The sequence below is a fragment of the Trichosurus vulpecula genome, chromosome 8, assembly GCF_011100635.1.
Source record: "Trichosurus vulpecula isolate mTriVul1 chromosome 8, mTriVul1.pri, whole genome shotgun sequence".
Classification (NCBI taxonomy): domain Eukaryota; kingdom Metazoa; phylum Chordata; class Mammalia; order Diprotodontia; family Phalangeridae; genus Trichosurus; species Trichosurus vulpecula.
This window is the reverse complement of record NC_050580.1, coordinates 160,827,402-160,844,318: the sequence shown is the minus strand read 5'-3', so window position 1 is coordinate 160,844,318 and position 16,917 is coordinate 160,827,402. Positions and strand designations below refer to the sequence as shown.

The following is a 16,917-nucleotide window of genomic DNA, read 5'->3' as shown; positions in this document are numbered from 1 at the left end:
ACTCTCTAAGATGCTAAAAAGGTGCCAACCTCCAATGGCACAGGGAGTTTTCTATATCTACAAAATCATAGGTCTAATTAATCCTTATTCATTTAAAGAAGGGGCTGCTGACCTGAGTGGAATGGAATGTGGCTGACCATATTGGGACACTTCTAGGGGAGGAAAAGCAATATCCAAAAAACAAAGGAAAGCATAGGGTGAGATTTTTAATCTGTCAATGAGTCAGCGTTATGACATGATAGCCAAAAAGGCTATGCTGGATAGCATTATTCTGAGTTGGCACATCCTCTGGAATGAATGACTTGGTAGTTCTCTTGTGCCCTGTTCCAGGGTCAGATTCCACTCAGAGTGCTGTGTTCACTTCTGTGTATCATAATTTAGGAAGGACATATACAACCTGGAGTGTATCCAGAAGTAGATAAACCAGATGGTAAGAGGACTGGAGACCAGTGCTTAAAAGGATTAATTGAAGGAATCAAAAATGTTTAGCCTGGAGTTGCAAAGACATAGTGGAAGCAGGATGGCTGATTTTAAATATCTGAAAGGCTTGTTATGTGGAAAAGGGAATACATTTGTTCTATTTGGCCCCATAAGGCAAAACTAGGCCAAATTTCTACTTGACATAAGGAAAATTGTCCTAACAATGAGATTTGTCCAAGAATAGAATGGGACAATTCATGGAGAAGTGGGTCCTACTTCATTGGAGGTCTTTTAACAGAGAGGCTGATGACTTTGAAATGATGTAATATAGATAGGATTCTTTTTCAGGTATGGATTAAACTAGATGGCCTTTGAGATATCTTCCATCTCTTAAATTCTGTGAATCTCTAATCGGGATCCCTGAAACTCCTTTTGATTTCTTTTTGTACTACATGTTTTTACATGTTCTGAGTCTTTTCATCTTAAAATCTTATCCACTAAAAAACATTTATGAATGGGAAAAAGAGGACTAGGGACACTCACGTGACTTTCAGTTGCTGTGATACAAGATTGAGAGCTGCAAGATGCCTTGTTGTGGACAGGAAACTAAGTCCCAGTTCTTGTGGCAAAAGCAGATTCTTCCCTATTTCCCCCCACTTCTTCTACCTGGTCCTCTCTTCTCCTTTTAATTCTTAATAATACTAATAGCTGACATTAATATAGCATTTTATGATTTATAAAGTATATATACATCATCACATTTGTTCCTCACAATAACCCTGTGAAACAGGCAAAGTAAGTATTTTTATTCCCTCTTTATGGTTGAAGAATATTGGCTTAGAGAGGAGAGGCAAGTCTCCCAAGGTCCATACAGCTATGAAATGAGAGAGCTGGGACTAGAACACACGTCTTCTGGATTTAAATCAGGTGTTTTTTCTAGTACCCCACAGGTACTTCAGATATGCCTTTGTATATCTGCAAGCACAACTTTATACTTTTATAATTGATGTCCTTTCTGGTAAAATATAGGGCTCTCCTTTTGATGGTCTATGCAATCTGCAGTAAGCATCGCAGAGAGCTGCAAAATATCTTTGTCCAGCTCTACCTATTAGCTCTACTTTTTGAGAGCTAAAATGGGGAGAGCTTCAGCTACCGAACCCTCAGATAGGCTGACTTCAATTTAGAGGAAGATGTCTTATTCACTTTATAAGATAAACTTATACATGTTGAAATATAACATTAAGAGCCCAGGGTTTAGATAAAAGAAAAACAATTATCATCATCATCATCATCATTGCAAAGCCACAAACCAGCTTGGGATGAATGGTAATTCATACCAGAATGTGAACCTGTATGGTGGGCATAGCCATGTGTGTACTTTTGTCTCTGAGGGCATGCTTCCATATTTCTTCTCTAAGGCAACCACCACCCCTATACTTTATTCCTCATTTTCCAGGAGTCAGACCCAACTTTCCTTCCCTGGAACAACCTCACCTATGGTGGGAACATCCTCCTTGTTGCCCACCCATTCACTAACCTCCAACAGAAAGAGTAGTTTCAGCTAGTTATGACCTTGCTAATGAGATTTGGTTTTCACTTTTCCCTGGAATTCCAGACTCTTCTAGGTGAATTTTGGCCTCGTCTTCCCCAGAACCAGGTCTCCGCATCACTTTCTGGCCATTCTCCACACCATGCTTTAATGTATTGTCTTCCCCCAATAGAAGGTAAGCTCATTGAGAGAAGAAATCATCTTGTTTGCTTGTATGCCTTACCAGTGTTCATCACAGTGCCTAGCACAAATTTATGCTTAAATTTACCTACCAAAGAGATACTTAGTGCCAATTGTCAAGTTACAGATTTCTTTTTCCAGACTGAAGGCTTCACAATGGCAGTCTATGGAGAGAAGTAGCAGACTTGATCAGCCGCTGTCTTTGGGTAAGTCTGTATACAGAAGTAAAACCCATACTTCTCTCTCACATTTTCAAGGTCAATGAATAAAAGATTATTGGGGGCAGACTAGATCTGGCTAAAGGGGAGAAGGCTAGAGATTAACCTAAAAGGGTAGAGGCAGTAAAAACTAAATAATGTTTCTGATGACAATATTATAGAAGTACAAATTAAACTTAGTTTTTATCTTTGTATCTCCAGCTCTTCTCACAACACCTGGCACGTAGTAGGCACTTAATGAATATTTATTCAGTACATTAAACCTTATATATCTTGTTGCATAATCTCTACTGAAAGAAAAAATGCTTTTTCTTGCATTTTCTTGACATGTAATTTAAATAGCTTTGGTTTATATGAAATATACCCTATAAATAACCAATTGACTTTTAAGTGTCATTTCAAAAAACAATACCATTTGTTTGAAAAAGTAGAAAAAAAATTGGAATGTAGTAAAGAAGAAGTGAAATCAGAAGAAAGGAGAAGAGATTTGGAGAAAGCAGAATGAGGAAAAGAGGTCAATCATTCATCCATCAAAAATTTATTAAATGTCTTTCATGTTTAAAGCACTGCACTAAGTAATAGGTATATCAGAGTTCTGGGTTTGGAATCAGGAAGACCAGATTTCAAATCCTGCCTCAAGCACCTACGAACTGCGTGACCCTGAGTAAACAACTTAATTTCTCCCGGCCTCAGTTTCCTCACTTGTAACAAGAGGGAGTTAGACCAGATAGCATCTGAGATCCCTTTCAGTTTTAAATCTGTAATGTTTTACCACCAAGTCTATAATGGGAGGATCCCAGAGCAAAAGGGAGGAGTTGGTTGATTGGGAAGTTGGTTGATGGGGATGAGTCAGGGTTAGCAACAGCAAGCTAACCAAGGAGTGATTGGTCTTTTGGATTCCTAAAGAGAACAGATTGCAAGGAGTAGGAATGAGGGGAAAATGTAATTAATCACAAACAGATTGGAAAATGATGTCAGAACAATGAAAGTCTTTGGGTCTGTGGTCAACTCACTGCCTTATAGTTATACCATTTCTAAGTTATAATCTATTTGTGAGGGGAAAAAACACATTAGATAGCATGGCGTGGCCCAAATGGGTCTTCCTGCTTTAGGTGGGCATTTTCATGACATCACTGTATTATACTGTTTCCTCACTTCTATAAACTTCTGGAAAGATTTTCCAATATTTACTAAAACTTTGGCATTTTGGCTTTTCTTCACTGTGTAGTGAATTAAGCTGGTAGAGGTGCTGAGGAAAGGTGATTGCTCACACAAACTTTCTGAATTAACTTTTTTTTTCTTTTACTGATACTATTGTTGGAGCATTATTACAGCTCAGTTGGCATGCAAGGTAGATTACTTATCAGTTTACAAAAATCTGAGCTGGGGCTCCAGTTTGCAAGTTTACATATGGTGGCTTTATCGTTGGATGAGTTACTGGAAATTCTGGGAAGTTTATTTATCCATACAATCCTAATTTTGGACAAAAGTTGTTTCTGCTTGCCTGCAAAGACACTTTTCCCAAAACCATAATTCGACAGTGGAAATCAACCATGGGCTTGTTTTGGGAGAGTGTCCATTCGCAAATAAGACTCCAATTTCAAGCTAGTTCCTGCAGTTTCCTCCCAATTTTGTTTTGGATGTGTTTATTTTCATAAATATTTTGGAAAGATTTCTAAATCCTAGTATTGGTTTTGCATATCAATGCTTATCAAAGCAACTCTGAGCCAACAGAGAGCTAAAAGATGAGTCCAACAACTATACCACTCAATATTGTCACCCTTTGTCCTCCATCTATTCCCCAAAGTAAAACAAATATGTTTAAGCAAAGCAAACACATGGCCCAAAGCCTTCCCCAACTTCCTGATAGAAAGGTAAACAAAATAACAAACGCTGATATACAAACTTTTACTAGGAGTTGAACATCTTTACAAAATATTTTTAAAAACAAACAGACCCAACACCAAACTGGATCTGGTTTCCAGTTGGCATTTGATTTGCAAATGGACGCTTTCTTCCCAAACAGGCCCAAGGTGGGCCAGCAAGATGCCTACAGGCACACACACACACACACAGCAGATCCTAGGAATGGGATTTACATGCCATTACCATTACTAGGCTTAGGATACATTTTATTTAAATTCTTGATTGTTTGAGTTTTGATTTGCCTTGTTTACAGGTTTTTGGTGGTGGCGGATTGTTTTTTGGAAGGGAGAGGAGAAAGAGGACTCTTGCTAAATCCTTCCACCTTCCATCCCGCTCTAACAAAGATTCCTCTTTGGAGAAAAGACAAGACACCTGTTGGGCTACTTCTCTTCTAAGTCAACTTTGATGGCTCTTTTTCTAAAGGTGTGGCATGTGTTGTAGTATTGGTTTTTCATTCTGGAGACTTCGAAATCAAAGCTGGAAAGAGATTAACTCACACTGAACCAATGTCTGAAGGCCAAAGACTCTAAACTTCTTTAACTTGTCATTTCTTCTAATCAGATTTTATGATTAATTTGTTCAACTCAGGAATTAGCTCTCCATATGACAAGTCACTGGCAAGGTTGAGTGGAAGGAAATTAACTTGGTCTGGATAAAGTTGAGGGAAATCTGGTCTGTGCAGGAGAAAGGTGACGTGGGAAATAGCCATAGAGGAAAATCAAGTTATTTCCCCGTTGTTTGGAGACATGTTTATGTTCTTTAAATACTAAACACTTTTACTACAAGGTTGAAATTACGTGTTCACCAGTCACTGTTAAAAGTCCTGCGTGTTTTTACAGTGTTGACTCGCTCTAACAAGCAGTCAGTGTAATAGGAAATCAAAAACAGTATGGAACAGCTTACACTAACACTGCATTAAAATGGCCCATCTGCTCTTGGTTTAAGTTCTTGGAGCTAGCTTTTTCATCTCTGTAGGGTTTTTTCACTTCCTATTACAGAGGCCTTTAAAGATAGACATTGAGTTCGTATAAAATCTACAGCTCTGGAGTATAAATGCCTATTTAAAGTAAAGTTGTCTGGAATTCCTAGTCCCTCTTTTCCCCCAAAAGACCCTATTTATTTGGCTGAGAGATAATTGTGAAACTTAATACTTTGGGTCATATCGTAGGATCTAGAGGTAGAAAGGCCCACAGAGGCCATCTAGTCCTATCCCCTCATTTTACAGATGAGGAAACTGAGGCCCAATGATGTTGTGTGACTTGCCTAAAATCATACAGGTAATAAGCAGGAGAAGTGGAATTTAGACCCAGATCCTTTACTCCAAACCCAGTGCTCTTTTCACTATACCAAGGTACCTCTTTATTTCACATTCTAATGAAAGTTTGATCAAACTTTCTGAATCTTGACATCAGCTATGGAAAAGAACGAAGAAAACTGAATAATAATGGTATTCACTGATGATTTGAAAATAGTAAATAGCCAAGTATGAGCAGGGCTCATTATTGCCATTTTCCTCACCCTTTAGCTCCCAAAGACTACCATGTCAATTCCTCCAAAGCAGATGTGTAACACTAAAGATGGAAAATGGAGACTGGCCTCATTTCTCCCAGATCTGACTATAAAATGGAGAAAATCAAGTTGAGGAACTATTATTTTTATACTGTGATGATCACAAGCTATGAGGTGCTATGATGAAGTGGAAAAAGTGCTAGATTTTGAAAGAGGACCTCCGTTCAGTCCTGTCTTTGCCACTTGCCAACTACGTGACCCTGAGTCACTCTATCTTTCTGTGTCTCAATATCCTCACGTACAAAAAGGAGGGTTTTGGGGTAGATGGTCTCCAAATCTATGATCCTAGGAAGAAACTTTTTCAAACTTACAAATCTTAGACTGATGTCATCTCTTCCTAGAGCCAGGTAACAGGGGCTGGAAGAGATGACAGCTTGGAAGGGACCATAGGGATCATCTAATCCAACCTTTTCATTTTACAAATGAGGAAACAGATCAAGAGACATAACTTGATTTGCACATCGTCACACAGATGGTAGACAGCAGATCCGGTATTCTGAATCCAGGTTTTCTTACATAAAATTCAATGTTTATAAACACATTTGGAACTAGCTAGTGATTAATGGCATTTTAGTCTTGTATTCTACATTCCTTCTTAAGCTATCTTACTAACATTTAACCCTTTCATACTTATCTCAAAGAAAATTACTTGGGGACTATGCAACTTAAGTGAGATGTCTAAAAAAATGTTGAAAATGCTAAGGAAAACAATTTAAGATGAGGCTAGAAAATACTACTTACTCCTTCTCTGAAGCATTTACCATTTGACACTATTAATCACCCCCTCCTTGAAACACTCTATGCTTTAGCTTCTGTGAATTAACACTGAACTGGTTCTCCTCCTACTGCTCTAACTCTTTCTTCTCTGTCTTTGTTAAATTCTCTTTCCCTTCTCTCATCTAAATATGGCTTTACAAAGGCTCAGACCTCAACCCATTTTTCTCCCACTACAATCTTCCTTGGAAATGCTATCCACTCTCATAGCTTCAACTCTCTCCTCCCCTCATATGATTCTCAAATCTATAACTCTAGACCTTATTATGCAGCAGTTACAAATCTGAAACTTCCTACTCAGTAACCTCCACCAAAACAAGCCAAAAATCAAACTCACCTTTTCCCCAAATCCAAACATCCATCAATACATTTCTATGCCTTTCAATGCTGCTATCATTCTTTCAGTCTCCCAGGCTCAAAACTTTGGAGTGATTAATGACTTCCATTCAATCCCCATTAACCCAATGCTTACAACACCAAGGTAGCAGCTAAGACTTATTAATTCTTCCATCAAAATGTCTTTCACATCCATCTCTTCCTTTACATTTCCATTACCACCACAATCCCAACTCACTCTCATTCTACATATCCAATCAGTTACTAAATACTTCTATTTTTTTCACCCACTGCCCTAGTTCATCCCCTCATCACCTCTTATCTAGACAACTGAAATAGCCTCCTAATTAGTTTCCCTGCCTCTAATCTCTTCCCAATCGAATTCATCCTCCACACAGTGGCCAGAGTCATTTAAGACAACTAGATGGCATAGTGGATACAGTGCTGCTGGGTCTGAAGTCAAGAAGACATGAGGTCACTATGCCCAAAGGGCTATAAAAATGTGCATACCCCTTGACCCAGCCATACCTCTTCTAGGGCTGTATCCCAAAGAGATCAGACAAATGGGAAAGGGACCCATATGTACAAAAATATTTATAGCAGCTCTTTTTGTGGTGGCAAAGGACTGGAAATCAAGTGGATGCCCATCAATTGGGGAATGGCTGAACAAGTTGTGGTATATGAATGTAATGGAATACTATTGTGCTATAAGAAATGAGGAGCAGACAGACTTCATTATAACCTGGAAAGACTTATATGAACTGATGCTGAGTGAGGGGAGCAGAACCAGGAGATCAATATACACGATTACAGACACATGGTATCTGTAAGGACTAACTTTGATAGACTTGACTCCTTTCATCAATACAAGGTTCAAAGATAGCCCCAAAAGACTCATGATAGGAAAAAGCTATGCACATCCAGAGAAAGAATTATGGAGACTGAATACAGATGGAGGCAAACTATTTGCTCTCTCTCTCTTTTTTCTTTTTCCTGCTTTTTTGGTTTCGTTTCTCCATTCTCATGATTCATTCCATTGGTTATAATTCTTCTTTACAACTGGACTATTATGAAAATAAGTTCAATGTGAAGGTAAATATAGAACCTACATTGGATTACATGCCATCTTGCGGTGGGGAGGGGAGAGGAGAGGGAGGGAGAGAAATTTTGGAACCCAAAAACCAGTGGAACTGAATGTTGTAAACTAAAAATAAAAATAATTAAGAATAATTTTTAAAAAGAAGACTTGAGTTCAAATCCAGCCTCAGACACTTAGCTGTGTAAGGCAAATCACTTAATCTCTGTCCCAGTTTCCTTGACTGTGAAATGGGGATTATAACAGCACTTACCTCCCAGGGTTGTTGTGAGGATCAAATGAGATAATTTTTGTAAAGTGTTTAGCACAGTGACTGGCACATAGTAGGTACTATATAACTGCTCATTCCATCTTTCCTTCCTAAAGCACAGCTCTGACCATGTCTCACACACACACACACACACACACACACACACACACACACATTTAACAAACTCAAATGGTTCCATACATACTTTAGGCTCAAATTTAAACTCCTCTGCCATTTAAAGCTCTTCATAAGGCCCCTTCCCATCTGTCTAGTCTTCTTACAAATTACTCTTCTCCACACACTCTACAATCAGCCATACTTACTAGTTGCCTCACACACAACCTTCCCTGTTCCATGTGCCTGTGCCTGTGCACAGGCTCTCCCTCACATGTGAAATGCTCTCTCTCCTCATCTCCTTCTCTTAAAATCTCTGACTTCTGCAAGACTCAGCGTTAACACCACCTTCTGCAGGAGGCTCGTCCTGATTCCTCCAGTTGTTGGTGTCTTCCTCTATAAAGCTACTTGCCATTTACTTTGTATGTATACTGGATAGGCCCATAAACATACATGCTGTTTCTCCCATTACAATATAAGCTCCTCAAGGCAAAGGATTGTTTTTGCTTTTTTTTATCCTCAGAACTTAATGCCATGCTTTAATCTAGTAAGCCGGTAATAAATACTTTATTGATATGCCTAGACTACTGTAATAGTGCATAACTAATCTATAGTCCTAGGACAATTCTGGAGTTTCCTGGAGTTACTCTGGGTGTATGGGTGAATCACCATTAATGGCCGTCAACCTCTGCTCATCCTACAATCACCTCTGACACATTAATCTTCTTAAAGCACCAATTTTCTATAAATCATTGTTTCTCAAATACCTTTAGTGGATCACCACTTTCAAGGTATGATTAGAGGAAAATGATTTTTCACCTTAAAGACATAGGAGTCATATCTCTGACAATTACAAGCTGTTCGAGCCAAGACAAATCACTACTTCTTTGAATCTCAGTTTTCTTATCTCCTCCCATAGTCTGTGATCCAGTGAAAATGACCTTCTTTCTGTTCTTCACATGACATCCCATCTCCCTCACTGCACTCACCATCTTCCATGCCTAGAATACACGCTTCATCATAAGATCATAGATTTAGAGATAGAAAAGATTTTCTAGATCATCTTTTTTTACATATTTTACATATAGATGAGGAAAACTGAGGCATAGAGACATTATATATCTTCCCAAGGGTGACATAGCTAGTAAGTGACTGAGACTGGATTAGAAACCAGATCATTTCTTCCTAACTTCAAGTCCAGGGCCTTATCCATTACACCACACTGCCTCTACTAGTTTTCCTCTTTACAACTTCTACCCACTGCTTCAAGTTCTGTACTACAGACCTAAACAAAACAAATCTAAGTCTTCTTCCATGTGATCAGTGAAAATAACATTGAATAAGAAACATTATCATTTACTTTGCCATTGTACACTAAGGACCATAAGACTCTATCTGACTTGCAGCTAAAACCTTTCATATGTGTTGTCTCCAGGGGCATATTACAGCCAGCTTGGATGGGCTTTCAAGCCCATTTTAAAATTTTCATTTCAAGCATGTATATCTGAGAAACAAGCAATTGTTACAAATCAGAGCTTGATTTATTGTTTTGTTGACTTAGGAAAGTATTAATAGTGTAGATTAAACTTTGTGCACATGTAAGAAATGACAAGGAGGATAGTTTCAGAAAAACCTGAGAAGACTTATATGAACTGATGCAAAATGAAGTGAACAGAACCAGGAGAACTCTGTACATAGTAACAGCAATGATCAACCGTGAATCACTTAGTTATTCTCAGCAATACAATGATCTAAGACAATGTCAAAGGATGTATGGTGAATAAATACTGTCTACCTCCAGAAAAAGAACCAATGTAGTCTGAATGCAGATTGAAGCATACTTTTTTAATTTTATTTTTCTCATGTTTTTTTTTTTCCTGATCTGTGTTTTCTTTCCTAACAGGGCTAATATGGAAATATGTTTTCCATGACTATGCGTGTAAAATCTATATCAAATTGCTTGCCTTCTCAGGGAGTGGGGAGGGAAGGAGGGAAAGAATTTGGAACTCAAAATTTAAAAAAAAACAAATGTTCAAAAATGTTTTTACATGTAATTGGGAGAATAAAACAAAATATAAAAATTTAAGTTAGAAAATTTGTGTAAATATTTTTTCCCCAGAGAATCCAGTTGTTAAACATTTACCAGCACACCCCTGTATTGGTGAATACACTGTTTGAGCTCAGTAGGTACATAGTAGAAGGCTCAGGAAACGAAGTCATCACCAGATTGGAGACTAATAATAATAACTGGTATTTGTATAGCACTTTAAGATTTACAAAGTGCTTCATATTCATGATCGGGTTTGAGCCTCACAACACCCCTGCTATCTTTCCAATTAGAGCTTATTGACAGCAGAGAGTGTTACTTTTCTATTTGTATCTCCAGGGATTTAAATATGGTAAGTGCTTAATAAATGCTTCATTTATTCATTCCTAACAACCTTTCAAGGACTTGAAGATAATTATGTCCTATTCCCCTTCCCACCCCTTGCCCCGAAGTCTTCTCTCTCCATACCAAACTAAGCATCTTGTTTCCTTCACCCAATCAACTATGCGACGAATTTGAGGGCCTTCTGATTGGTCTCACTTGGATGTTCTCCAGCTTATCAATGTCCTTCTTAAACTGTGGTCCCCAGAACTGAAGACAATATTCCAGATTTGGTCTGATCAGGGCAAAGTACAGAAGGATCATTGCTTCCTCCTTCCTGGAAGCTATGCTCCTTGCAGCATAGACTAATTTCGCTTTAAGTTTCTTGGCTGCCATTCCACACTTTTAACTCAGATTGAGCTTTCAGCCCACTAATGTCCTCAGATCTTTTTCTTTTTTTTGGTTTTTCCCCTTTTATTTGTTCATTCATCAATTGATTTTTAACATTCAATTTTTTAACATTCTTTTGAGTTCCAAATTCTCTTTACAATTGTTTTAATTTTCATGTCTCTCTGGAGCACTCTTTTATATGGCCGTTAATGGCTTGTAATTCTTGTTTTGAGACTCTTCGTATACTTTGACCATTTATCTTTTTGGAGAGGGGCTCTTGGTTCCTTTCTTCTTTTAATAACATTCTCCAGTTCATTTTTCCCTCCAAAGATCTTTTTCATGCAAACTACCATATAACCATGGTTTTCTCCTCATATGAAAATGATTTTTGAAACACAATTGTGTTACCTTTCTTCCTACTAAATTCCTCTTTCTTAGATTTAGCCCCATATTGCAGGTGAGATTGATAACATTTATTACAAAGATCAGCTCCAAAGCCTAGCTTCTTATAAACTGGACCTAATCTATTCCAGGCCGTAAGCATATATCTTGGTACCCGTTTGCAGGCCTATTTTTTGATTGATATTTTCCATGGTACTCACCTCAGTAGACCCCGTGAAGGCAATCTTGTCTATGCCAACATGAGAAGCTATTGCTGCCCCCGCTGTTGGCCCGTATCCTGGCAAGATATTGACAACTCCTGGTGGAAAGCCAGCCTGACAAAATACAATTGGAGGAAATGTGCATTGTGGAAATTGATTGAATTCACACAAAATCTAGGCCACGGGTGGGGAACCCGTGGTCTCAAGGCTACATGTGGCCCTCTAAGTCCTCAAGTGCAGCCCACATGTGGCCTCAAGGGTGCAGGTTCCCCACCCCTGATAGGTTCTAGTAGCCCCTTGGCAGAGCCATTCTCAATGTCAGTTTTCTCTTACCTCCTTGATGAGAGCTCCCATGTAGAGAGCGCTGAGAGGAGTTTGTTCCGCAGGCTTAATGACTACTGTATTGCCACAGCACAGAGCTGGAGCAATTTTCCAAGCGAACATCAGCAGGGGAAAGTTCCACTGAGAGAGAAAAAAAACCCAAAACCTCAAGATTGATAGATGGAAAAACCACTTTGTTTTCAAATCGTGACTTCTCAGATTTCTCGTCCTAATTCTTATCCAGTACCAAGTAGGGGTGTTTGGATTTTTTAATCACCGCTATTAAATATGGAGCAGGGCTAACCTTGAAATTCTTCCCTTTCTCTCTATTCATTGATCCACCACTCTTAAGAACCATCACTAACTCCACTCCCAAAAGCAATGATACGGTGCAGGATCTGTTTGTTTGTTGAGAAACCTCAGGCTTTTGGCTTTAGTGAACATTTGGTTCAGAGGGCACCTTTTTTTCCCCTAGTACTTGGAATTTTGGTACTGGTGGTGAATTTTCACTATCCCCTTTAGATTTTGAGTTCCCTGAGGGCAGGGACTATGTCTTTGCCTTTCTTTGTATTCTCAGTGCCTAGCAGAGTGCCTTAAAAGTAGTTGGCACTTAATAAATGCTTGTTGACTTGATTTGGGAAAACTGCAGTCATCCAGCTTATTAGGACCAGCCCCAAGGGCTCCTGGTGAGAATCATGGTTGAGTCAATATTTGTTTCAAAGCCACATCTTTTTTCCCCCTATGTGCCCAGATATTATTATAGAAATAACTCTGTTTATTAGTAAATATGTACCAAAACTAATTGTTTCGACTTCATTATAAATTTGGGTCCTGCTCCCCATCTCCATGCAAATGGAGTCAGAAAATTGAAATCTATGAGTAAGCACACAGACGCATACATGGGAAACTGGTTTAAGTTGTTTTAAAAAGACCATTAAGATTATACTGTCATCAGCTCAGGCATGTATCCTGGTGGTATCAGATGTCATTGATAATTTCATTAAGAAAGAAAACAGAAATCTTGGTCACCTAGACTTCAGCCCCTGACTGTCTGAAGCTTCTCAGCTGCCATTCTTGGAGTCCTCTTCCTAGCCCTGGCAAGCTTGCAAAAATATACAAGTGTCTTGCCTTCATCAAACACTCAATTTCTTTTCCCCACAGTTGTTTATAAACTTGAGAGCCCACAGTGATGTTTTAATTCCATCCACAGTATATAAATCTTGGAGCCCAGCACTTGAGCTAGAGTGGGATGGTGAACAGTACTTGGTCTATCAGGAACAGCTACAGTTTGGGGGAGGATTAAAGGGCAGAAGGAACAGGTTTGGCCTCTGTGGTTCAGATGACAGATTCTATATCATTGTGTAGTGGTCTAGGAAGATTTCACTAAGTGCCATAAAAACAGAAGAACCTTATTCTAACTGTTCTTCCTTGGTTTTTTTTTCCTCAGATAGCAAATTTAATAGCAGTTAGAAACTTGGGGAAGGGGCCAACACTGAACACAAATAATCAATTATATCCAAAGAAGGGAGACTCCCAATATGGGAACTCCCTCCACCAACACTGATTACAACCACCTCAAGCTTAGTAATTAAGTCATAAGGAGTTATCTTAAATAAGCAATGATTAAGCAATTTGTCATGGGTCATTGGCTAGTAAGTGTCAGAGGTAGGAATTAAATCCAGGTCCTCCTTATTCCAAGTGTAGCATTGCTTCTTCACAGGGACTGACTGGAGAGGCAGTATGGTTTGGTGGAAAGAACACTGGATTTGGCATCAGAGAAGCTGCCACTAACTTACCTACATGACCTCAGCTAAGTCACTCACCTGCCAGATCCTCAATTTCCTCAGCTGTAAAATTGGGGAATTAGATTAGTTGGTCATTAATGCCCTTTTCTACTTCTAAAATCCCAAGAGACTTCGAAAATCAAAACAATTCCCTTTTCCCCCCAAATCAGTGACCATTTCAATCTGCTCCCCTATGGTTTGTAAAGGAAAACTTCTTACACCATAGTGTAATCATTTAATTTGAGACTCCCCTTGAAATCACTGCCAGAAACTATTAGCCAGTACTTTTAAAAGATAGATTATTCATTGACGTCCTAGGCTGTGCCAAGGGTGTGTATGGGAGAGAGAGGGGGAAGAAAAAGGACAATGTTTAATAGGCCAACCCAAACACTAAAGCACTACACTGATTTCCCTTTAAAAGACACACAACAGCCCGGCATGGTTTCAATTATGTCCATGACGTTAATTGTGCTGCTGTGTCTTGTGGAGTGTCTTCTAGCTAAATTCCTGTGAAAAGAAACAGTGGGAAAGAATGGGATTAAAATTCCATATAAAATAATATAATCTGCCTGGAAAGACGGTGAGTCAGAGTTCTAAAAAATAAATAAGCAAACATTACAGAGCATTCATTTTCCACAAGCTGCCTAGGCATCCATAACCAGGGGCAGGTTATTAATACTCTGTGTCTCACTTTGCTTATTTTAATCATGAGAATTCCATGACTTGAGAACTCAACTCCTGGTAACAGAGCTGAAACCCTATTAACCTGTTCAAATAAGCATTTGCAGGGAGGCTGTTAAAGATATGTCAACAACATGATCTCAGCCCTTTTTTTCTCCTCCGTAATGGAAAACACACATTGCTGAGGTCCATGTTTTATGTGTCTTCAAAGAGAACTCAGTTCAAATGAAAATAAATATGAGGCGTGAGGAGGAGATAGACTCACCGGGATGATCTGTCCACACACTCCAATGGGTTCGTGTCTTGTAAATGTGAAATAATCTCCATCTGAAACAGATGAGCATGGTCACTCTTTAGGGGAGTTTGAACTTAAGGAACCAAGCCTGCAATGCAGAAGAAGAGTAGGGGAAGCTGGGTAGCAGCCAGAAACAGGGAAAGAGATGAAATGTCCACACCGAGCCATTCCTAGAAGTTCTTGAAAGAGCAGTGGTTACAAGATAGCCAAATCCAAGCACAGAAACAAAAGGAAGACAGTAAAGGCAGAAATGGAGGACATTAGTGACCACATCTTACAACAATCATGAGCACAATTCTTTTTTTAAAAAAGCTACACGCTAGGAAAAAACAGTAAAATCGGAGTGTCATATGATTTACAATAATTAAACATGAAACTAGATTCCTATAAGGAAGGTAGCATGGAACAGTGGAAAGCATATTGGATTTGGAGTTGGAGGATCTGGGTTCAAATCCTAGCACTCCCCTCTGTGTGGACAGAAACTGGACCTGAGATTTCATTGGTATAGGGCACTCTCAGGTGAGAGGAAATTCCTTCTATCAAGACAAGTACTGGGACTATTTATCTGCATCTTAGTCATAAAGAATTGCCAAGAGCATTAAGAGGATAAGTGAGTTACCCAGAATCACAAAGTCAGTATGTCAGAGGCAGCACTAGAGGTCAGGTCTTCCTCGCAGCAAGCCTAGCTCTCTAACTATTGTGCAACCCTTCCTCCATATGTGACAGATGCCAATTCACCACCTACCTTGGGCAAATCACTTCTCTTTTCTGGATCTCAATTTCCCCATCTATAAAATGAGGAGTTTAGACTGGATAATCTCTGAAGTACCTTATGATTGATCCTATCACAAAATCCACAATAAAAGAGTACATAATAATCTAATATAAGGCAGCTAGGTGGCACAGTGGATAAGAGCACCGGGCTTGGAATCAGAAAGACCTATCTTTATGAGTTCAAATCTGACCTCAGATATCTACTAACTATGTGACCCTGGGCAAGTCACTTAACTCCATTTGCCTCAGTTTGTTCATCTGTAAAATGATCTGCAGATGGTAATGGCAAATCACTCCAGTATCTTAGCCAAGAAAACCCTAAATAGGATCACAAAGTGTTGGACATGACTGAAATGACCAAACAACAAATAATCTAACATACTTAAAATGCCAGCCACTGGAAAGATGCAAGGGCAAAATTAAAAATATATTCTCCATACTGTTACCAATAACCCAATTCACAGAAAGTCTGAAAATAAACTCAGTGGGTCTTAGAAAAGGAAGACAAGTCATTTTGAGGGTTGCATAAAACTGCAACCAAGACCACATGATACAGTGGAAATACTGCTGTCTTTGACATTCGAGGACTTGAGGGGTAACTAGATGTCACAGTAGATAGAACACTGGCCTTGAAGTGAGAAGGACCTGAGTTCAAATCCAACCTGAGACACTTAGCCACTGAGATCCTGGGCAAGTCACCCCAATTGCCAGAAGAAGAAATCGGAGGATTTGAGTTCAAATTAGCTTCTGTCACTTGTTACCTTTGGGACCATGGACATCACTTAACCTGAGTCTCAATCTCCTCATCTTTAAAATTACTTCTAAGGTCCCTTTCAGTTCTAAATCTATAACATTATGTAAATGAGCTCAGCGCTTATCTTTCTACAATAGATCAACCAAGTAAACGAACTGCACTACTTCTCCTCCTTCCTCTCTTTTTCTTTTCCCGAGAATAATTGGGTATAGAGGATGCCTCCTCTGGATGGTTTTACTGGAAGGAGATAATTATGAAGAAAGAAAGAAAGAAAGAAAGAAAGAAAGAAAGAAAGAAAGAAAGAAGGAGAGAGGGAGGGAGGAAGGAAGGAAGGAAAGAAGGAAAGAAGGAAGGAAAGAAAGAAGGAAAGAAGAGAGGGAGGGATGAAGGAAGAAAAGAAGGAAGGAAGGAAGGAAAGAGTGAAGGAAGGAAGGAAGGAAGAAGGAAGGAAAGAGTTTAGCCAAAATAAAACAAGAAATTGATATAATTATCCAGATTATATAGCCTCTCAAAATC

The 16,917-nt window shown here is 39.0% G+C and overlaps 1 protein-coding gene across 1 annotated transcript in view; it reads right to left on the bottom strand.

Moving 5' to 3' along the window:
• ALDH1A2 (aldehyde dehydrogenase 1 family member A2) overlaps positions 1–16,917 on the bottom strand; it is a 109,726-nt gene that overhangs the window by 40,399 nt on the left and 52,410 nt on the right. Inside the window, exons 5-7 of the mRNA XM_036735295.1 lie at positions 14,844–14,905; positions 12,126–12,254; positions 11,793–11,906 (exon numbers count right to left, since the gene is read on the bottom strand). Of these exons, the coding sequence (XP_036591190.1) occupies positions 11,793–11,906; positions 12,126–12,254; positions 14,844–14,905 (305 nt within the window). The remainder of the gene's footprint in view (positions 1–11,792; positions 11,907–12,125; positions 12,255–14,843; positions 14,906–16,917) is intronic.